At 44.2% G+C, this 23139-nt stretch overlaps 1 protein-coding gene across 1 annotated transcript; it reads left to right on the forward strand.

Annotated features, from left to right (window-relative positions):
- The first annotated feature begins 810 nt into the window (after positions 1-810).
- On the forward strand, positions 811-22481 carry st6galnac5a (ST6 (alpha-N-acetyl-neuraminyl-2,3-beta-galactosyl-1,3)-N-acetylgalactosaminide alpha-2,6-sialyltransferase 5a). The gene is made up of 5 exons (XM_047028350.1): positions 811-977; positions 1640-1843; positions 11941-12353; positions 19933-20040; positions 20563-22481. Exons 1-5 carry the CDS (start codon positions 963-965, stop codon positions 20810-20812), a joined length of 990 nt encoding a protein of 329 aa, XP_046884306.1. The 5' UTR covers positions 811-962; the 3' UTR covers positions 20813-22481.
- Positions 22482-23139: the final 658 nt, after the last annotated feature.

Raw genomic sequence — 23139 nt, forward strand, 5'->3', positions numbered from 1 at the left:
TGTACCATATGACAATTTCATAGTTACCTACTAATGTGATAAATGCTGTTACCTTTATAGTACTATACTAGACTAAGTATACTGTACTACATAGTACTACAATATAATATATATATATATATATAACACTATATGAGACATTCATACAAAGCCCTTTTATTGTAGTCCCACCCAAAAACCTGATAAACAGAATTGATTGGAGGAGATACAAAGCACTGCTTCTATCCTCCTAATGGCACGTGTGTCATCTTTATTACTGCCAGGCATAATGATGCCGTGGATTACTAGTTCCAGGAAAATCGTTTGACTCTTGGGAGTCAAATAGCTTATGCACAATTGCTTGCCGTCTATAAACTGTCCGACATAGCCCAATCTAGTTTTGGCTCTACCATTCCTTTTTGGATATGTTGTCTACACCAACATAGCTCTGATTATTGTTCAAGATGTGCAGTTGTGAATTGATAAGTAAACCAAAAAGCAATTGGCTTCAATGGACAATATATTCATTACAAATACCCATTTCATCTTAATGACTTTTTAGCTTGGATGCGCCAGTTCCTTCAATGCTCCAACAACAATTTAGTTTAAACCAATCATCTGTGCGTTTGGCCTCATTAGACTAATCTATTGCACCTGCAACACGCCTTTCTACCTCCCACTTTAGTATAGCCCTTTTCCTTTTAAATTCAGTCCTCAAACACGGTAAGCGTTAAGACCATGGAGAAATACGACAGTCAACATCTGTCGTCTTTCGGCTACTCTATGAAATGCGCTCCGGTTCTAGTCTCCATCCATACAGGCAGTAATCTGACATAGTGCAGAAACCCTTCACAGCACAATGTTGATCGCGTGAACCTGCAGGGATGCAAGTGGAATATTCGGTTTTAATGTATTCAGACTGATGTTAAGGAAAAGTGGACACACATGTGCAGACTCGTGGAATTAAGACAGTCTGTCGCAAAATGAAGACTCCTTTGGTAATATATATTTTTTTCTATCATTGGCAAAACCATAATTGTTCATTAAAGTGCAGTTCAATCTCCATAATTCTGTGTACAGTGTTGGGTCCGAGAAAGATTTGAACAAAATGCATCCAGCTGTGCGTCTCATAGAATTTCCTATTGCGAAAATGTAAACAGGAATTTGGTTTATACAAATCTTTATCTGCAGTTTATGAATTCATTTATCAAAATGTCCATCAGCCATGCATGAATTGATAGAAATCCGTCTAGAGGGAGGGTATCTAACAAACACGAGAACGTCACCTGAACAACTACCACCGTAAAGTCATGAAACAAGTGTCCATATTTCATACAAAGCATACCTCAGGTTTACAGCTCATACAACTGTATTCTTCCTGTATTTATATATGAAAATAAAACCTCGACCACTTAACAAATAATTTCTGGTCATCTTGAAGTTTGCCACATTCATTATTTATCTGAAGTTTCTGCTGTATTTTAATCCTCAATGTGTGCGTAATAGAGGTTGATGTTCGCAAAGCCAGGGTCAGGTTGTAAATTGTGCTCAAATAAAATCTCGACTATCCAGGGACTGTGGAGGCACTCTTGAAATGCCTCAATATTTAGCACTGTAATGCGGCTAATTTCTCAACATCTGTGTCATTCTCTTGTTCCAGCGCCATGGGGTAGCCGTGTTTTTAGTGATTACTCTGTGTGCAAGCTTGTTCCTCGTTTACAATACCAGTTTCAACTATGCGTCCAGAGAAGCTAACGATACGAAGAATCGGCAAGCCGACCAGACCACCAAACCTCCTCTCAGGGAGCCCAAGCCTTACGCTGCGCAAGTCTTACAGGGCTACAGTGGCATAATAGACCACAAGGTAAGCAGATGTTGCAGGACTTTATAATAAAATATCAATGGTGATTTTGTCTCTCTCTCTGTCTGTCTGTCTGTCTCTCTCTCTCTCTCTCTCTCTCTCTCTGTCTCTCTCTCTCTCTGAGTTGTTCATACCGTACATTGCTCGACTGCTCCAATTCCATGGCCACTGAGGAAAATGAAATCTCAGAACACACTCTTTTTCTTTATTTCTCTCTTTTTCTTTCTCTCTTTCTTTCTCTCTTTTTCTCTCTCTCTGTCTCTGTCTCTCTCTCCCCTACCCTACCCTGTCCATTTGTGTTTCACAGGCAGGTAGGGTTTAATTAATTAAGCAAGAATTATCTTTAGTGCAGCTCCTTAAGGATACCCACCCTGTCATTTGTCACAATTGCACTGCCTAGAGGAGTGGGACCGTGGGGAAGCACCTGCCTGTACCAATAAATGTTTAGTGCAAATAAAGTCCTTTGGCTGCGGTCTTAATGTCTAATTGATGATCCCAGGAGTGCACCTGGGCGATAACTGACGTCACTGGAGGTATTGACTGACTACCTTCCTTTTACAAAGGGGGGTAGAGCGATCAATGAAACCATAGTCCCGGCAGTGCCAAGAAAGCAGACCGTATATGACTGATGCTATCACACACAGTAGGCTGCATGCATGTTACAGTACTTGCCTTGCCGCATGCTAAGTTTTAGGAAATCCAATCTACAAAATCTTCTTCCCAATTCACTTTGTTTGCTTTTGTGTAGCAAGATGAGATGGATGTATGTTTTCTTTTGTTGTTTTATAACTAGAGGGTCAATATTTGTTGGAGTTTACACTCGGCAGAGTTCAGTATTCTAGATGTTAGGGTTAACCCCCCCAAGGCCATGGTGAATTGAAATCGAGACACATTCTGCACTGGCGTAAATATTGGAAGTGAGTCAGAATTGTTTTATAACTCTTGACGAGCCATGCAGAAGTGTTTTTCTCACTCAAATGTCAATATTCAGTGAGCGAGCACATCTGATTTAATGAGGATTCCTGTAATGTTTGAGTTGGCCAGGCGTATGGAGGAGTATTGATCCCCCACTCGTCCTCCTCCCCCTTTGACGCTGAGGGTAGACCCTCAAAAAGAAACGTCCAATTTATTGTCTCATGTTTTCTCTCCATAAACGTATTGACGTTTTGCAGTCCAGGGACATCCATTAAAGGCTCTGAGAAGCATGACATAAGTTTGCTGGAACCCACAATTACCAATCAGCAGCTGCAGAAGACTGGCAACACTGCAGACACTTCAGATATCAATGAAAACAACCAGCATCTATTTTATATACAGTAGAAAAGGAATCAACAGTGTACTGTTTGGAGTCTGTGACTGGACCTTACAGTACCCAGCTGGCAAATAGCCTCCAGTACTCCCCAAGCTTTCTGAGTAGACTACCAATCAGAATGTGTGGAGATTGATATGGAGAGAGAGAGTGAAGGGGAAAGAGAGAGATAAAGAGCTCCCAGGGGATGGGGTGGCTTCTTGTCCACACACCGTCCTTATTTGATTCAGCATGAGCAGGGTAGGAAACCACTCTGCCTGGCTCTCTGTAGAGAACCCAAAAGAGACCACAGCCACTTTGCTCAGATTGGCTTTGAGACACACTAGCCGTGCCGACACACGGCTCACATGACAGTGTTGGGCAGCAGCAGAGGAATTGGGGAACGAGGAGGAAATATACTTCAGTGGTGAGAACATGCCAGCAGCCTCCTAAAGGTAGCTTTCTTAGCACGAGACAACAGGTGGGAAACACATTGCACGAGTCTCACGATGTGTCACCTGTTCCGTGTGACTAACATTGCTGAAAAAGAATATGTTCAAACAAAAGCATATTGAAACGCATACAAACAGGATATTCTAAAGATTATGCCCACGCGATTATATGAATGTTCAGGTATTTCAGGTCAAGAGGAAAATTAATTGTAAAATATACAGGCTTTAATATCTTTTGGCCTTTTGTGTTTAATAATATAATGTAATGGTTGTGCCAAGAAGAACTAAGTCATCTGTGCCAAGTACAGATCATGAACTGCCTCTCTCAGTCTTCTGTCTCTCTATCTCTCTCTCTCTCTCTCTCTCTCTTTTGCTCTCTCTCCCTTTCTTTACTAAATGCTATGCTGACAGCTGGAGAAGTGACATGATTCATATATCATCTGGAACGCACAAATCTTGTGCTGTTGTGTCTACGAGACAAAGTCATTTTTCACCGTTCATTACGATCTCTCTGAGCAATCAACCAGCTGGAGGCCAACACAACAACTCCCCAATTAGGTATTTCTGTCCAACGAGGAAGCTGGGCCTTCTTTCATGTGAAATAGCTGTGTGTGTGTGTGTGTGCCTTTGGCGTTTCGTTCTGTCTTCACACACACTATTATTAGGAGTCGAGTTGCACATTCTCATGTTTTTAGGAACATGGTAGAAATGCTCGAACACTATTGTTCCCATTAAAGGGAGTAGCACATCCATTCTCCTCTCTCTGTACTGCTTTCCCAGTTGCCCTTATTCTTGGACTCCCAACTTATCTACAATTTCTCTATTGGCAAACAAAACAGAGCTTCAGGGTCTTACCAAGGCAGGCCTGAAAAGCAATTACGGGATGAGAGGGCGCAGTCTCTCTCGATAAATATTCCCTCAACACAGTAATCTTGCGTTGTGTGCCTTGTGGCATTCTCTGGTTAGGGAATCACTGGGAACTCATACATTTTCAGCACAAAGAAAAATCCTGAAACTTTATTGTGTGTTTCGTGAGTAGAAAGGGAATTTCATGCTTTACATGTTTTAACCTTTGGCGGTTTGTAAGCCTAGCCAGGGGGGGGGCTACTCTACGTGCTCTTTGTGGGAGCTATGAAGGAGCTAAAAAGGTTAAACAATGTTAAGTGGATGATACCTTTGGCAAAATGGCAACTGATAGATAAATGGCTGACTTCTATCCTTTGGTGAGTGAAGAAAAAGCAAAAAAAGCTGAAAGATGAATGCGTGACTTCTCTGTCTCATTCACCCTCTTTATGCGAGGGTGGCTGCATTAATCAGCTCTTTAGGAATGATTAATGGGCTGGTGCTTCACACTGAGAGACAAACGATCAGACTATTATTTGTGTTTCCATCTCCCTCCATATGCTGCCAGCTTCCCCAAGGATTAGCAACATATTGAACAAGGAGTAGATATTTATTGTTTGATACACAAAACACTTCAATTGAAAATGTCTTTGCTACCCCCCAAAAGTGGGTCAGTATTTCACAGTGGGAAGCACCCAGAGGGAGCCTCTGAGAATGCCACGTCAAAGACTCCCAATAGGATCAAATAACTGTATAGTTTAACACAAAGCACCAATGCAACTTGTTTTAAATCCTCCGGCAGAACAGGTGGTTCAGACTGCCGCCGGGTGCCGTCATCCTCTCCCACTGGTTTAGGAAAAACCTGGTGAAACTGAAACCGGCACCAGCATATCCCACAAGCCCTAGGACCAGGCCTGTACATGCTGCACTTCAACACAGTGTTGGAAGAGTGAGCACTTTATTGAACCCACGTAGAGTCGAGCCTCCCTCTAACCCGTGGGGTGTCGACATCAATTCGGGTTAAGCAGAATCTCTCACTCGGAGATCAACAGCAGGGAATCGTCTCGGGAACCGAGCATGCCGTTAGTGTGAAATGGATTAGAGCGTGTAGACATTATTAGTCCGTATACAGTACGCCCCTTCCCAGGGCCCTGGCCCCAAGACCTACGTGTGTTTGGGGCTGCCGCATGGCTGCATGTCGACCCCTGCAGCCCAGCCCGAGATGGATGGCGAGGCTCTCAAACGTGAACCCATGATGCGTTCATGGAGGCACTGTTGCCATCTCAATTTCCGCCGTGTTTGTCACCAGAGTGAGCTTCTCTGCTGCTGCTGGCCTTAGCCGCTCTCATCAGTTATGCGAGAGAGGCGTTCATGATGATAGCATCAGATGCTAAACTAATAACCGCGGAGATCAGCACAGACAGCTACAGCATCGAAATCAATCTTAATCCCCCTAATACGCCTGTATAGAGATATGCACACCGACATTCCGGCAGGCGCCGGGTATCGTACGCTCGCCATTCCTTCATTACAGAGCAAAGAGAGGAGGGGTTATTCCCTGCTGGAGGCGGTGAGCAGGTTGTGTGTGTGTGTGTGTGTTCTCGGAGTGTGTGACGAGTCAACTTCTGTGAGGAGGAAGACATCTAGGATTAGACTAATGAGCGGAGCACAGAGAGTGTGGGAGGGAGATGACCTGGGTTAACACCCCCATGAAGCTGTTTGCTAATGGTAGCACATGCTGAAGGGACTACAGGGCTGAATGTGCCAAAGCTGCCTTCACTGTAGATCTTCCTGTTTGTGAGTTGGTACTCAGAAGTAAGGTTCAAGTTCTTATCCAGCTATAATGGGTTAACAGACAGTTTTTTTTTGTAGAGAGCATTTAAAAAATAATTGTTTAAGTACATTCATGTTTTTTTGTATGTTCTTTTCTCGATATCCTTATATTATCGCTGTAACTTGAAAATAATTTCCCCCTTGGGAACATGAGACATTAGTTTAGTGCCCATTAATTATGTTTGTGATCTGGCAAAGGGGTTGTGTTGGAATTGATCTTGCTTTGTGTGATCCATGGCTCCATAGTGCAGCTCAACATGGTGGTGATTGCGTTTCAATTTATTTCTTGTGAACCGCTTATCCCAAAAACTTTACACACGACACTGGGTCCTTGGGACCTCAGCAATACATCTGCAAAAATTCACGCAGTGCCCGGTTCTCAAGATAATCGAGCCATAGACAAGACAGTGACCCTGAGATTCCTGCCTTTTATAGTTGTGTATGTTAAGTATTATCTTCACACTCTGTCAAATATTTGACACTCTTTTTGCTGTCTCCAGGAAAAGATTTACGTAGGTGTGAAATCGTGGGTTAATTAATTAATTAATTGGGTTTGTTTGTTTTGGGTTTGTTAAACACTGTTTGTCAAAGTAAAAATGACAGTTTGAAGCAGAGTGCCACATTCAAATGAGTATGATGTTGTTTATTTATTGCTGATATTCATATCTCAAATCCACTGTCGTTTATCCAGTTTTATTTCCATACTTCATGCAAGGGATTCAAACAGTCCAAACAGCACAAACAACAGAACTCTGTGTTGTTGTCGCGCGAATGTGGATTTCAACCACAGGATGTGGGACAGGCTCCTCCTAGAACAGAACATTTCCAATTAGAGCACAATTTTCACCAGCGTGGAACAATAGGGTATGCCTCAAGAAATCAACCACTGTGTTGGTAGTCTGACCACTATCGTATCAGGATGTTTTACCGTGATATGGATGTTTTTGTTATAGGCCTGTTGTGCCCGTGCATACAAACCGCTCGTACGAGCCTCAGAGCCTTCCTATTATGAGTTGTGACAGAGGAGGGGAGGTGCCATGCTAACCTTTCTCCTGGAATGGCACAGCAATCCCACCATGTCTCACCAAAGGGCCTGCCCTACATTTTGTTGTCTCCGAAGCGCCCCCCTTTTTCTTCCTCTGACAGCCACTTCTCTTTCTTGCTTTTGCTTTTCTTTGTCATCCATCAAGGTTGCCTTTCCTATCACCCCCTCCACCCCCACTCCTCCACCACCACCCACCATATCACCCCCAGCTTTGGCGCGTCCCTCCCCAGTTTGAGTAGAGCTTGGTGCCGTCTCTCCTCTCTCTCTCTCCTCCCCCCCATCCTTATCCTCCACACCCTTCCCCTGCCCCCCGCCTCTCTCCCTTCTTTTTTTTCTGAACAATCTCGGCTACAAGGCTCCTACTGTAATCTCAGTTCTCAGGGTGGAAGAGAGGGAGTTCTCGGCCTGGTAAATTGCATCTCATCTTTGGTATTCATACCAAGGCAATCATCGCGACGGGGAATGTCTCTTAGCTGTGGCCTTATTTGTGTCTTTTCTTCCTTTTCTCTGCACCCCCCTCTCTGTCTCTCTCTCTCTCTCTCTCTCTCTCTCTCTCTCTCTCTCTCTCTCTCTCTCTCTCTCTCTCTCTCTCTCTCTCTCTCTCTCTCACACACACTCTCACTCTGTGGGCTGTCTCTCTGCGGGCTGTGGTGAGAGGAAGAAGGCTGGTTGATGACCTGCCCAGCCGGCCAGCAGAGTTGTATTGGCCAATTAGTTGCAGACCAGGGTGTAACCTGCAAGTCTTACAGCTTCCACAGAGTTGACACACGGGGCGTCTGGATCTGTGCTTCCTGCATCACATACTGATGCAAACTCCCACCTGGAACACCCTGAGACGCATCCTGAACAATCTCTACTGCATAGAACAGAACGCCGTTAATAATCAATAAATACATGGTTCTCTTTCCTACTATAGTATTGTGCACCCCCCCCCCCCCCCTTCCCCAGCTCAGAGTTGATTGGTGGTCTAGAGATCAGAGGAAAGGGTTTGGAGGAGTAGAAGTTTGTCCCAGTTTGTCTGTTTTTCCTTTCTTTCTTATGCATCTTTAGACCGTCCCTCTTTAGTGATGGTGTGAGATGAGACAACATTGTCTGCACACACACACACACACGCATTCACTCTCATGCTGTCTTTGTCACAAGTCAAGCTCCCTCTTTTGTTCCGGCTCTCACTTTGAAGATCAGAGCTTTGCCACAAATCCTCTTTTCTTCAAACCCAGAGTAACATCAGATGTGGTTTGAAATACCACCCTATAACAAGACATCAACCATAATGGGGTTGTCTGTTGTCCGTCCCCCAAAAAAGAAAATCGAATCAGAATTTGAATCAAGTGCACAGTTATTGTCCTCCATCAAAGGTGTCCTTTTTTCCAAGTGATCTCCGAGATAAAAAATGCCGTTTTAATTAGCCTCTGGAGCGGGCGCTGGCTGTTCCTCTGGAACCCCCACTGCCTCCCCCCCCCCCCCCCACACACACACCTCAGCTTCCCGGCTGGGGGCCCTCTGATGGGCAGACAGACGTGTGGACTCTTCCCAGCAGGCTCCTCCTCCTCCTCCATTGACGGTGCCGCCCGCATTCCACAGTTCAGTGGCTACAGTTTTCGAAACAACATCTCACCCCCTCCCCCCCCCACACACACACTCACCCTAGCTGTTGCTGTTGACACTAATTGGAGTCTCTTGTTCCCCGCTCCTTCTCGTTCTTCTTTGGTGCTATTGACCTTAATTACTGTTTCATTTCTTTTTACCCTCCCCTCTTGCACCTTCTCCTCCTGACTCTCCTTCTCTCGCTCACATTGGTAGCTGCATACCAACCGATAATGACTCCAAAAACTTTGGACTCCTGCGTAGTTAGAACAAGTCAGTCTGATGAATCAGTCTTTTATGTTGGCGTATCAGCAGGCTGAAGTGATTGCAACCTTTTGGCGGTAGCATTTACTGGCCATATGCTTTGATTTCGGTGCTGGCCTACAGTGAGCAGGTGCTAAGTTCCAGACTCCAGACTCTCTCCCACGATCTGCTCCCTTCAAATCAATAACACCGCTCTGTGCTATTTCTCGGCTTCTCTAGCTTACCTGAAACTGCAACCGTTTTTCGTAATCTATAATTCTTTTTAAATAGGGATTTCTCTGCCAAGCGAAGGAGAATGATTAAATGATCGGATTTAATGCCTGGAGACCCGTGTTGGGTTTTTACTGCCAATTACGTCCAGTGCCCATGAGTACAGCTAGGCAGTCAGGCTGCTGTACAGACCACTGAGATAATCAGACCGGCAAATCTGCGTAATTTCTCTCATTTTTTCAGCCAAAATCACAGTGTAATTATGTTCATAATTATCACTCTCTTTACAACATCTTTCTGTCACTGTTTAATTATAGGGACTGGTGAATGTGGCACTTGGTAATCTGTGGTGTTTAGTCAAGCATGTCTTACAGAGCAGAACAACACGATGTACTGTCTGGAACCAACATGATCACATCCGGTCCGAGTCTGTCCTTATTGGAACAGTAGCTCATCTGTTGTGCACCGCTAATGGCTTAGATGTAAACCATCAGTAAGATGTACTTGGATGTAGATGCACCATGTGACATGGAGGCTGTTAAGGGTTCTGGGAGAATTCATTCTGGGTCAAAAATAAACTGGCATTCCTTTTGGGGAAAAACTGATGTCAATATACAAACGTTTCTGAATTATATATTTATAGATGATAGATTTTTGGAGCCAAGCTCAGAATGTGCTGCTCTTGAAACAGTGTTTGGTTCTGGCTGTTGGAGTAATCAGACGAGCAGATGCACCCTGTGAGTGTACAGATACAACTAAATTCAGAGTTGGTGGGCAGCAATTTCACCTGACACAGTGAGAGGATTGGACATAGAGAACCAGGCCATCCATTCTTGTTCTTTTTAATAGCCTGGGCAGGCTCCCTGAGAGAACAGATCTGGCCAGAAGACTCACTTAAAATCCTCAGACATGAACTATGGACTCACTTACCTTTACATTGCAAGCCTAAGAGCTCAATTCGGATTTATTGTTCAGATCCCCCCCAAATTATATGTTTGGCTGTTCACATAATAATTAATATTTTTGCCCATTATCAGATTCCAATGGGATCTGGTCACGATCCTGAATTGATCTGCATGCACAAATGAAAAATAACAAAGACGTCAGACGCACTACACTGGACATTGATTTGATTTGATCCAAACACACAGACCAGTAAGGATACAACCCCTCTAGTTTTGCTCGTTCAGAAGCTCATCAGGTCTCCTGTCCCTGATGACCTCCGTCTGAGCTGTTGTCCACGCTTGTATTCACCGAGTGAGAATTGTGCAGACTGTCGATGAAAAGTGACTTCAAAGTCGGATGGATTCCGTATTGCCTGTTCAGACTGAGGTCTGAGCAAGAACAGCTGATCTGAGCCACTTTTGCCTGTAGTGTGAAAGTGAAGTCAATGTTACATTCAGTCATTTAGTAGATGCTCTTATCCAGAGCGACTTACTGTAAGTACAGGTACATTCCCCCGAGACAAGTAAGGTGATGTGAAATTTGCATGCGGGAATCGAACCGGCAGCCTTTGGATTGGTAGCCCAATTCCCTAACCGCCCAGCCATCTGACCCCCATGTTAGAACGATGGTTTCACTGTGTTGCCCCAGTGGTTCTGTCTTAGCTCTGGAAGAGAAGAGGCTGATTTGGACCACTCCAGAGTGGAAGGGGGTGGCGGTGGGGGGGGTCTGATGGGTAGACTGGTTGACCACCAGGGCTTCGTTACCTCGGCAGTTCATCAAACACCGGAGGAGTTGCCCTTCCTCTAAACATACAGCATACAATGTCATTCTCTCACTCTCTCTCTCACTCTCTCACACAGTCCACATGGCCCAATTGACTATCTCAACTATGGCCTAGTGATTTTATAATGGAAAATTCCATGTTGGAAAAAATGGCTGGCACACCCTCATTGTTTGTTACTTTATATTAGATTAATGTCATCTTAAATTGTTGCTGTATTGTTGTTCAGTAGATAGTTCCCTGCAGGCTACGAGGCCAAGCCTGCATGATTCAAGTGAGAATAGTGTCAGAGGAATATTTAGGCACCAGAACACCTCTGCAGACAAGACCTAAGCAGGCACACACACACACACTTCATTCAAGTCATAGATTAGCCTTCTATGAAAGGTAATGGCTTTTATGTAAGGAATAATTTATAGGAAGATACTATGGATCAAGGAATTCCATACATCAGAATTACAGTATGTGAGGTGGGAGAGAAGTGACTTTGGATGAGACAAGAGAGAGTGTTTCCAAGCAAATGCTTTGTGAGACCCAAAGGTGTTTGTGACAGTAGCAAGTCAATGACAAGCTGTGCAAACCCAAGAGCAACAGTCACAATCCATTTGTCAACAAAGCATTTTTCTTCCTCATACATAAACAGTAGGGGGTACTCTTCATGAAGGTCCCCTTTAGGTGCACTGTTCTTGTTTGCTAGACAGCTGGGGTAGATACTGTATTTCAAAAGCATTTTCGATGACCGCCTCTCCTATCTTTCCCTTACTGACTAAAGGGGATTTAAGATGCAGGACCTGATTCTAAGCACATGAACTACCCATGTCCAAATTCATCTCTCTCCCTCCTCCTTCTCAGCCGCTCAAAATGCACTGCCAGACCTGTGCCCTGGTGACCAGCTCCGGCCACCTGATTGGTGGGGGCCGTGGCGAGGAGATCGACCAGGCCGAGTGCGTGATCCGGATGAACGACGCCCCCACAACGAGGGGCTACGGCCCAGACGTGGGCCTCCGGACCACCCTGCGCGTCGTGGCCCACTCCAGCATGCAGCGGGTGCTGCGCAATCGCCATGAGCTGCTCAACGCCAGCCAGGACACGGTTTTCATCTTCTGGGGGCCCAGCAGCTACATGAGGCGGGACGGGAAAGGTCTGGTGTACAACAACCTGCGCCTGATGAACCAGGTGCTGCCCAAGCTCAAGGTGTACATCATCTCCTGGCAGAAGATGCTGCAGTTCGACGAGCTCTTCAAGAGGGAGACGGGCAAGGACAGGTGAGGCGGAGGGTTGTCGGTGGGAATTGGCTTCCGTTTGTTTCACGAGTTCAGTAACACACCAGATATGCTTTTATTGAGATAAGATATGCTTTTATTGAACCAGGGCTGGTAGCAGAGCCAAGCCTAATGCAGTTTGGTAGAGGCTGGTAGCAGAGCTAAGCCTAATGTAGTTTAGTGGAGGCTGGTAGCAGAGCCAGGTCTGGGGTCCAGGCATTGAACTCAGGGTGTGGTCCTAGTGGGTCACGGCCGAGCAGCAACTCAAGCAAATCTCCCGGGAAGCCTGGATAGATGACAGTTAGAAGCAGAGAAGACAGGGAAGGGTGGGAGGGTGACAACAACATGTTAGCACAGGGACCAGAGGAACGGAAGATACTTTATACAGAACTCATAATTGAAACGAGGAGTTCGGTTGAGATGCTCCGTGCTTTGACTGGGCTGATGCGTATGAGTTGATTGGGGCGAAGGACTAGTCTTGGTGCGCCATCTTCCTCCTGAACTTCAGTTAATCGAACTCCATTTTGCGAGGGTGTTGGAGCGCTGGATATAAGCACAGTGGTACTATTCTTACGTTGTGTGGCACTCTGTAATTGACAAGGACTCCAGCCAATAGCAGAGCTTCAATGCAATGCAATGAGGGCACCAACCGGTGCCTGTGTGAGTATGTTTCTGATAGGGTGCCTAGGTAACCTAACATACAAAGCCTTCAAGCAGATGGGTTCTTTTGTTAGGAAAAACAAGATCTTAAAAGACCTTGATTAAGTTCCTAAAAAGATACAAAACCTCTGCATTGAACAGTGAGCTGAATGAGTTGTTCATACAGTACAGTGCTCGACTGCTCCAGTTCCATGGCCACTGATGAAAATTAAATCTCACAACACACTCTTTCTCTTTATTTCTCTCTCTTTTTTTCTCTCTTTTTCTCTCTTTTTCTCTCTTTTTCTCTCTTTTTCTCTCTTTTTCTCTCTTTTTCTCTCTCTCTCTCTCTCTCTCTCTCTCTATCTATCTATCTATCTATCTATCTATCTATCTATCTATCTATCCATCCATCCATCCATCCATCCATCCATCCATCCATCTCTCTCTCTCTCTCTCTCTCTCTCTCTCTCTCTCTCTCTCTCTCTCTCTCCTCTCTCTCTCTCTCTCTCTCTCTCTCTCTCTCTCTCTCTCTCTCTCTCTCTCTCTCTCTCGATATGTCTCTCTCTCTCTCTCGATATGTCTCTCTCTCTCTCTCGATATGTCTCTCTCTCTCTCTCGATATGTCTCTCTGAGGCTTGGCCCAATGACATCTGTGGAGCTGGAACTGCAGCTCAAGCCAGACATCGCAAGGGAAATTACTTTGAAAAGGATTTTGCAAACATCTTTGTCATTCACCCCCGTTGAGTTGAGCCTATGAGTCAAGTGATTGTTTATTCAGTGTAACCGACTGTGCTCCTATGATCTTTTTCTGGCTACATAGCCATAGATATCCAATTTCCTATTTTGTTCTTCTGTTTGAATCAAATCAAATCAAATCAAATCAAATTTATTTGTATAGCCCTTTTTACACGCAAGCATGTCACAGAGGGCTTCACATGCGCCCATAGAACTGCCCCTCAACCAACCTAAACCCTCAAGGAAGACAAGGAAAAACTCCCAGAAAAACTCCCACCGGGAGAAAAAATGGAAGAAACCTTGGGAGGAGCAATTCAGAGAGGGATCCCCTCCTCCAGAGACGGTTGGTAAGAGAGAGGAGCAGAACACAAGCTAAACATAGACATACAGTGTCAATGGGTTTTGAAACACCAAAATCCATTGTTCGGCTTTATAGACGTTGGATGGGACCGGGAAACTCGCTGTTGGCCGTCATGGAGACTGGATTCCGGGTGACGACCTGGTTCAGCGTTGGCAGACCGACGACCAAGCAGGTCCTGACAGCTCAAACCCCCCCACACCACAGGGAATGTGTGAGGGGGGGACAGAGAGGAGAGCAGGGATTAGAGAATGCCAGGAGCAGCTAACAGTTACAGTCAAAATAGAATGAGATCCCCACCGGTCAAGTGTGGACTAGTGCAGCAATTTAACAGAGCAAAAAGGGTATTTGATGCAGCCCCACACACCAAAACAACAACAGCCCCCCTCAGTTGGAACATGAAATCTGTTCCAGGGGAAAGAACTCTAAAGTAGGTTATACTTATACGAATAAGGATGAAAACAGCCAGTCCCCCGTTGTCTCCAACTAGTAATAAAAACTATAACAGTAACAATATACAGCAACGGAACTATAATAATAATAATACTAACAATATACAGTAACAGGTTTACTTTATTTGTAACATCTAGCTGGGCAATGTGAACATAAGCTATAATTAAAATTTAAAAGTTACATGTGATACACACATAGGCAAGCACACATCCCAGGTTTACATAGAAAGTACACATATACTTCCCTTTAACAATCATAGAATTGACTAAACAAGAACGTTTTTAATCTAGTTTTAAATGTCGAGACAGTATCAGCTTCCTTAATTGAGATGGGTAATTTGTTCCAAAGAAGAGGTGCTCTATATGAGAACGCCCTACCTCCAGCAGTTTTTTTCTTAACTTTGGGTATTACCAGATAGCCGGCATTTTGAGATCTTAGAGACCTTGCGGGGCAATAGGGTGCAAGGAGACCGGAGAGGTACAGTGGTGCCAATCCATGCAGAGATTTGTAAGTTAGTAGTAGAACTTTGAAATCAGCTCTGGCTTGGATAGGGAGCCAGTGTAAAGAGATAAGAGTCGATGTTATATGATCAAACTTTCTAGTTTTAGTCAATAGTCTAGCAGCAGCATTTTGCACCCGCTGTAAGTTTTTTAGGTAGGTAATTGGGAGGCCAGAGAACAACACATTGCAGTAGTCCAATCGGGACGTAACAAAAGCATGTATTAGTTTTTCAGCATCATCCTTTGAGAGGAATTTTCGTATTTTGGCAATATTACGTAGATGGAAAAATGCTGTTCTGGTGATTTGCTTAATATGGTACTCAAATGAAAGGTCTGGGTCCATTGTGACTCCCAGATTTTTTACCAGCTGGCTTTGAGATACTTTGACGCCGTCTAAGTCTAAGGTTAGATGGGATAAATTATTTCGGTGTTTTTTCGGACCAAAAATTTGAACCTCGGTTTTATCCGAATTAAGAAGAAGGAAATTTGCAGTCATCCAAGTTTTCAACCCGGAAACACAGGTTTCCATAGCATGTGGAAATTCTCCCGGCTTTATAGACATGTATAGCTGAGTATCATCTGCATAGCAGTGAAAATCTACCCCAAAACTTCTAATTATGTTTCCTAAAGGCAACATATAGAGTGAAAATAACAGAGGGCCTAAAACTGAACCCTGTGGTACTCCGTATTTTACAATGGAGCTCCTGGATGAGCAACCATCATAGTGGACATATTGTGATCTATCAGATAGATACGATCTGAACCACTGAAGTGAAGTACCAGAAATCCCAACATAGTTCTCCATACGTTCCAGGAGAATCTCATGATCTACAGTGTCAAAAGCTGCACTTAGGTCTAGAAGAACAAGGACAGAGCTAAAGCCCGCGTCAGAGGCTAATAATAGATCATTGACTACCTTGGCTAATGCAGTTTCAGTGCTGTGGTGAAGACGAAATCCAGACTGGAGAGGTTCATAGAGCTGATTTGAGGAGAGGTGCTCAGTGAGCTGTTTTGCCACAGCTTTTTCCAAAATTTTGGAGAGAGATGGCAAATTTGAAATGGGCCTGTAATTGCTAAGACAACCTGGATCCAGGTTTGGTTTTTTAAGAAGGGGCTTGATAATAGCTTGTTTGAAATCGTCAGGGACTTGTCCAGTTACAAGAGATTCATTAAAAATACTAAGCATGGGCGGTCCAATAATATGGAGAAGTTCCCTACAAAGTTTGGCAGGGAGGGGATCGAGAAGGCAGCTAGTGGGTTTCGAGGAATCTATCAGCTTGATGAATGCTTCCATAGAAATAGGGTTAAAGTGAGTGAGAGTCTCAACATGCAGAATGCTGGGTACAGAGGGAAAATCAGTGTTGATGGCCACTCCTCCAGGACTAGTCTGTAGTTTGTCCCTTATTGCATAGATTTTTTGGTCAAAGAAATCTAAGAAATCATTGGGAGAGAGATCTGAACTAACACAGAGTGTACTTTTCTTAGTGAGTTTTGCAACAGTATCAAATAGGAACTTAGTGTTGTGTTTGTTCTTACTAATCAACTTAGAGAAATATTTTGATCTGGACCTGATGAGGACTTGCTTGTACTCTATTTGGCTGTCCTTCCAGGCCAGGCGGAAAACCTCCAATTTAGTGGTACGCCACTTACGCTCTAATTTTCTAGTGGACCTCTTGAGAGTGCGGGTTTCCTCTGAATACCATGGAGCCAGTTTCTTGTCTATTCTTTTCCTTGGTTTGAGTGGAGCAACAGAATCTAGGGATTGCTGAAGAACCAAATTCAGATCCCTTGTTTTAGCATTTAATGATTTATTCGGGACATCAAGTGCTTCTAGTGCAGCGGGTAGAATACTAGCCAGTTCCAGAGCTGTATTTGGGGTTAAGCAGCGGCTAATAGAAATATTCTGGGTGCCTCCAAGGCTCTGGCAGAGATCCATTTTAAAGGTTACCAGGCAGTGGTCTGATAATATAGGATTGTGGGTATGAACAATGACATCACTAATCTTGATTCCCCGCGTGAGAACTAAATCCAATGTATGCGAGTGAAGATGGGTAGGTTTAGAAACCACCTGAGTGAGACCTGTGGAATCCATAAGAGCAGTAAAGGCCTTACTTAGAGGATCTTTTGGGTCATCGACATGAATGTTAAAATCACCCATAATTAAGATATTGTCAGTGTATGTCACAAGATCAGCACTAAAATCAGCAAATTCCTCAAGGAAGAGGGAGTATGGGCCAGGGGGCCGGTATAGAGTAACTATACAAAACGAAGGAGGGGGGGCAACAGTAGTAGAATTAGTCCTTTTTAAAGTAGTTGGTGGTTTCATACAAATTATCTCAAATGATTTAAAGGTATTGACAGATTTTAGGCTGAGGTTGAAGCTAGCTTTATATAACATAGCAACACCACCACCTTTCTTTGAAACACGAGGGATGTGTGAATACGCAAAATCAGGAGGCGAAGCTTCATTCAGGGGGAAATATTCATCAGGTTTGAAGTATATATGCTGTAGATATTTGTATGCATTTGCAGATGTTTGTGTAAATACAGTGTGTAGTGGATGTCCAGTACATTGCATTTAGCCTCTTGTTATTCCGGAGCCTTCTCTATTGAGGCTGATAATTCATTCAAGCAAAGGAAACTGCAGGACTGTAATTGAAAATTACAAAGTATGCCATTTTTTTTAGTTAATTAGGACTGTGTGGGATGTTGCCATGTCCAACCCAGTTTGATTATATCAACACAAAAGCCCTGAAAAGCAGGTGTGTTTTAGATTCTCGCAGGGTAAATTGCAAAGGATGGAAAATAGCCTCATGGAATAATTACTAACAAATTAGATATGGAATGATGTCAGTACAATTGTATTCAGTATTTTATAGTTCCATTCACTTGGGGTTCCAAGCCACAATGTTTCACAATCATAGTGCAGAACCTCAATTTAGGGGAAGAAGTCTTTTTTGGTTCTCGTAACAACTTGCCAATTAGATTAGGGTTAAATGAGGAGTGCAATTGCTTAGCTGCAGCTAAACAGCCTCAGGACCAGACTTGGGTGATATATTTTCACAAAAACCCAAACGTGTTAGCATCTTACCTCCTGGCATGGTATTACCCAGTCATCCAATGAATACGACTACATAATAGATGGCGCTTGAGGTCTTTGACATTTTACATCACATTTTTCATCACTGTGATTAAACAAGAAAACAGCTGAATAATGATTTATCTGGATTAGTGGAGCCTGTCAATAAAGCACTCTGTGTCCAAGATACATTTGTTACTCGTGTTCTTGTTCAAACTTTTCCAATTTGATGCTGTATGCTCTGCTGATAAAACAAAAGTACCTGCCAAGGGTTATTGTTTACACACCACAGCCAATAAGTATGCTCCCAAAACCTAAGTTGTTGTCTTTTAATTTAATCAGAAACACGCTTATTGTTTGCCATGATTCAATCAGGCTGAGTTGACTTTGTTTCATGGTCAGAGATAACTGGCTGGGTTTTAGATCAGTGGCACAGCCTTTCCTTTCCCAGTTATTCAGAAATCCAAGTCATAGAAAGCACTAATTGTTTATAATTGATTGGCAAAACAGGTGCATGAACCCACACATTCTCATAGACTCATGTAAACACTACCCCTTCGGCCTAGCGGTTCCAGTTCCAAATGTGTTTACAGCCTGGGCATTTCTTTCCAGACCTGAACCCCAGCCATGTCCTTCTGAGTGAGCTAGGCACAGAGACGGCTAACAGGGTGGTACACCTTGAACCCTGAAGTTTGTGTCATGTTCTATAATAGCACAGTGCTCCAGGCTGCTGTTATCAAAGCTTTTTATTATACGTTCTTCCTCTTGGCTTTTTCAAAGTGAGACTGCCATAGTCTCACTATCCCAAAAGCCATAGTGTTTATTTGTGAAGAAAGAACATTACCTGACATTTGATTAAAAAACAGTACCTCGGTGTGTTAATGTTCTATCTTTGTGCTACCTGGTGCTATGTGAGTTGTGTTCATACGCTACCAACAAGCAGACTTAACACAAAGAGCTTTTGTTTTGTTCTATTTCACTACCCAGTTCATTAAGAAGCCACCGGAATGTGTGTGTTTAATGATTGTCATCGGGGAGCTTGTTCACAGATTAGTGAGAGCAGTTGACAATCTCCTTTACAAACATGAACACGTTTCCCATGCACAGTACTGCAGGCTATGGCCACTGATCACTGAGAATTGCTAAGAAGGATCCCAGTGAGCTGAAGCAAGTCCCTCATGAGCAGTCAGTTGGCCCATGAATGATACGAAAGGGAAATATCCCAAATTGATGGGTTTTCAAGAACAGTGTTCCGCATGTCGTAAATACCGTTTTATCGTTTTTACATTATCACACGTTTCAGTGGACTCTCATTAGGGCCCTGTTGATAGCGGCCAGGACCAAAACTTAGTAATTTGAGAAAGAATAAATCATCCTGCCAATAAAGAGGAGTCATTTTCCCTTAAAATATCTTCAGTATGCTCTCATCTAAATCTCTCCTTTCTGCTCGACGGTTTGATTATTTGACAAGCTTTATTGTCATCCATCAGTATTTAGGATGGATTTGTATTTTAATGAATCTGCAAACGATCCTGGCACTAGTCTTTGGGGTAAAAATCGATCTCTGGATTTGAATAAATCTTTATTCAGCCATATCTTGCCAAAATGAGATCTTCCATTAAATTCCCAGTTAATCAGGTAGCCTTTCTCTTCTTTTTTTGTGAAGCTTGTCCACTCAACCCTTCCACTCACCCGTCTCTCTCTCTCTCTCTCTCTCTCTCTCTCTCTCTCTCTCTCTCTCTCTCTCTCTCTCTCTCTCTCTCTCTCTCTCTCTCTCCCCCATCCCTCCTCCCCGCCTTTCCGTGTGCCCCCCAGGAGGATCTCTAACTCGTGGCTGAGCACAGGTTGGTTCACCATGACCATCGCCTTGGAGCTGTGTGACCGGATCAACGTCTTTGGCATGGTGGCTCCTGACTTTTGCAGGTGAGCTCAGGTCTGAAAGGACCTCCCCCAAATCATGGATCGATCAGCATCATCTGGTATGGACGTCCTGATCAATGACAGCAGACGCTGTTTAGTTGGCGTAGTTGGTAGTGGTGGCGCTTGGGAAGTCAGAGGTGGTGAGTTCGACTCCCGGTCGGAGCGGACAGTGGCCTGTATACCTCTGATGGAACTTGCAAGACCATACCTGTTACAGAGAGAACAATAACAGTAGCAGCAGAGGTGGGGTAAATATACAGTTAAAAACAGAGAATTAAATGGTATACATGAATATAAACATGAGGTTTTATTTAGAACATTCTGAAAAAGCACTGATGCAACCCAAATGGAAGAATTGTGACCCACACATTTACAGATTCATTAGCGATTACTTCATTATGATGTTCGTTGGCAAGTGGTAATATTAGCTGGAGAAGCTTCTTCTTAATTCTATGGTTGATTCCCTGTTTCTGACAAGCCCTCGTCCTCTCTCCTCCCCCCCCCCCCCCCCCCCCCCCCCCCCAGGGAGCCCCAGCGGCCCTCAGTCCCCTACCACTACTACGAACCCCACGGAGCGGACGAGTGTGTCATGTACATCTCCCACGAGCGCGGTCGCCGTGGCAGCCACCACCGCTTCATCACAGAGAAGCGAGTCTTCGCCAACTGGGCGCGAATATTCGACATCCACTTCTACCAGCCGGACTGGAGCCCCCCGCCCCTCCCCGCCAACCGCACGCTGGGCGGCGTGGTCACTGTGATGCCCGAGAACACGTGACTTTGCAGGGAAAGAGGTTGAAGAGATGGACTGGCCTAATGGACTGAGGATGGTGTGGCTCAACACTGAGCACCATGCTGATGACCTGCTGCTGGCCTCCTCTGCTTGATGTGGGCAATCATGGTACTCTCTGATTGGATGCTATGGAAGGGGAGGGACAGAGGGAGGCATGCATTCCTATTGGACATTGCTGTGTGCTACTTTCAGTGCAGTGTTACACCATTGTACATTCCAGTCAGCTACTGCATGTTTGGGTATTGTTTCGAGTGGATTTGGTAGCGTGTGTGTGCGTGTGTGTGTGTGTGTGTGTGTGTGTGTGTGCGTGTGTGTGCGTGCGTGCATCGGTATGCTTGACTGAGATCTTTCACATAAGACCACATGTCGAAATATCCCTTGACTGTATGACAGTAGGTTAAGTTATCCAACCACACCCATGTTAACACTGTGTCAAGGAGTGAACACTCTGAACTGTGCCCAGCTGAACACTGGACCTTGCGCAACCCATGATCACAGGCTGCATACTGGCCATGTGATCACATTCACACACATTTAATCTGATTAAGCTCAATGAATGGGTTATTAATGTCTACCTATTCCACTATCATGTCCCACGTTGGTATGACTGTACAGAGGCCTGCTCAGGGGTTGGTAGGGTGAGGGGGGGGGGTTGGTGTAGAGCGGCGGTGGGGTGATTACGCTTCACGGCTGTCAGAAGTCGAGACGCATGAATCTTTTAGCAGGCCCTCTCTACCCCGGTCAGATGTGTGTGCTCGCGCATGTCAAACGCGCGGCTCTATCGCTCACAGATATCTGAGTGACAAGAGGGTGTCATTTACAATAATGTTTTCCGTGTGTGTGTGTGTGTGTGTGTGTGTGTGTGTGTGTGCACGCGAGTCGTCTGTGTACGCACTATGCTGTGTGTGTGTGTATATCAGCAAGCTTTGTTAGATCTGTCTCTGGTTTAATAGGGCAATTTATACAGCTACAGGCCAGATTGTCATGTAAATGTTGCGCCGCGTCTCACACGACCAGCTGGAGATTGAGATGGAGGGGAAGCTTGTGACCACACGCTCATCCAACTGTACTTGCACCGCTTTGCTTTAGACAAATCGAATCTGCAGTCATTTTGAAGAAAGATTGATTTTATCACATATGCGTGGCATTGTTTATGGATATGGGGTATGTGCACTTGATCGCATCTCTCTTGTCCCCCCTCTCTCTCTCCCACTATCCGTGTGAATGACTCTGTAGCCAGCCCTTGGCAGAGAAAAGGAGGGATCTTATCTAAATGATTGATCCCAGGTCTACGGCCTTATTGATTTTGGCCCACTCTCTTTAATGTGAGTAATGTGTGGTGCCACAGGTCAAAGATGTAACAGTTACACAAAGTGAACATGTTTCATATTGTGTTTGATCAAAAAGATAGGACCGATACTGCTATGAGTAAAAATGGGATGTTCCATTGTAGTCAGGGCACAGCTCTTGAACCTATTTCAAAGGAAAACTAATTTAAAAAAAAATTATTTCAGCAGTTCTTATACGTAGGTTATTTGTAATATTAATATCCCACGAGGCACTGGAACTCTGGATATATAAAGTAGTAGTAGTATGTGAAGTGGTTTGAAGATTATACTTTTTTTCATTTATTCCACATAATAAAAAACATTCATGAAAAAACTTCTCACATTATGTAAGATTCTATAAAGCAAAGAAGGAAAAACACAAAACATCTTTAAAAGAAAATGGATGCAAAAGGTGTATTGCTTGTGAAAATGGGAAAAGCAGTCAAGTTCTCGTCTTAAGTCGCTAAACGGAAACCTTCTTCTGCCTTTTGAAATCTGTTTGACTCGTGTCTGCGCCAGTGTCGCTCACTGCCACCCTCTCTCACACTGAAATAGTAATGAAAGACAGGGCCAAGAGGGCTCCTTCATCACCTCCGGGGCTAAAAATAGTCTCTCTGATGGTTCCTTGCTGCTGAATGAATCTCCTAGACCGCATTCGGCTCTAAAGTACAGTCTGCTACACGGCAAAGAGAACCTCTCACTTCCATCAACGTGCCTAAATCATAACGTCCTGTCTTATGAGGCCTGAACTGAGATGATCTCAATCATCACTTACACAATCATCGCGTTGTAGCTTTGAGGGTTTCTAGGTGCAAACCCTGGATAATGATAGTTTACAGGGCTTTAGAGGCAGCTTTTAGTTTTTAAAAGTAGAATCTCAAAGGGTGCCGATTTCTCTCTGGCTCTGGTGAGTTTGATATACATAATGAGCTCTAATGGTCAAATCCTGACATGACAAAAGGACCCAATTACCATCATGTGAGA

The sequence above is a fragment of the Hypomesus transpacificus genome, chromosome 10 (assembly GCF_021917145.1).
Source record: "Hypomesus transpacificus isolate Combined female chromosome 10, fHypTra1, whole genome shotgun sequence".
NCBI lineage: Eukaryota > Metazoa > Chordata > Actinopteri > Osmeriformes > Osmeridae > Hypomesus > Hypomesus transpacificus.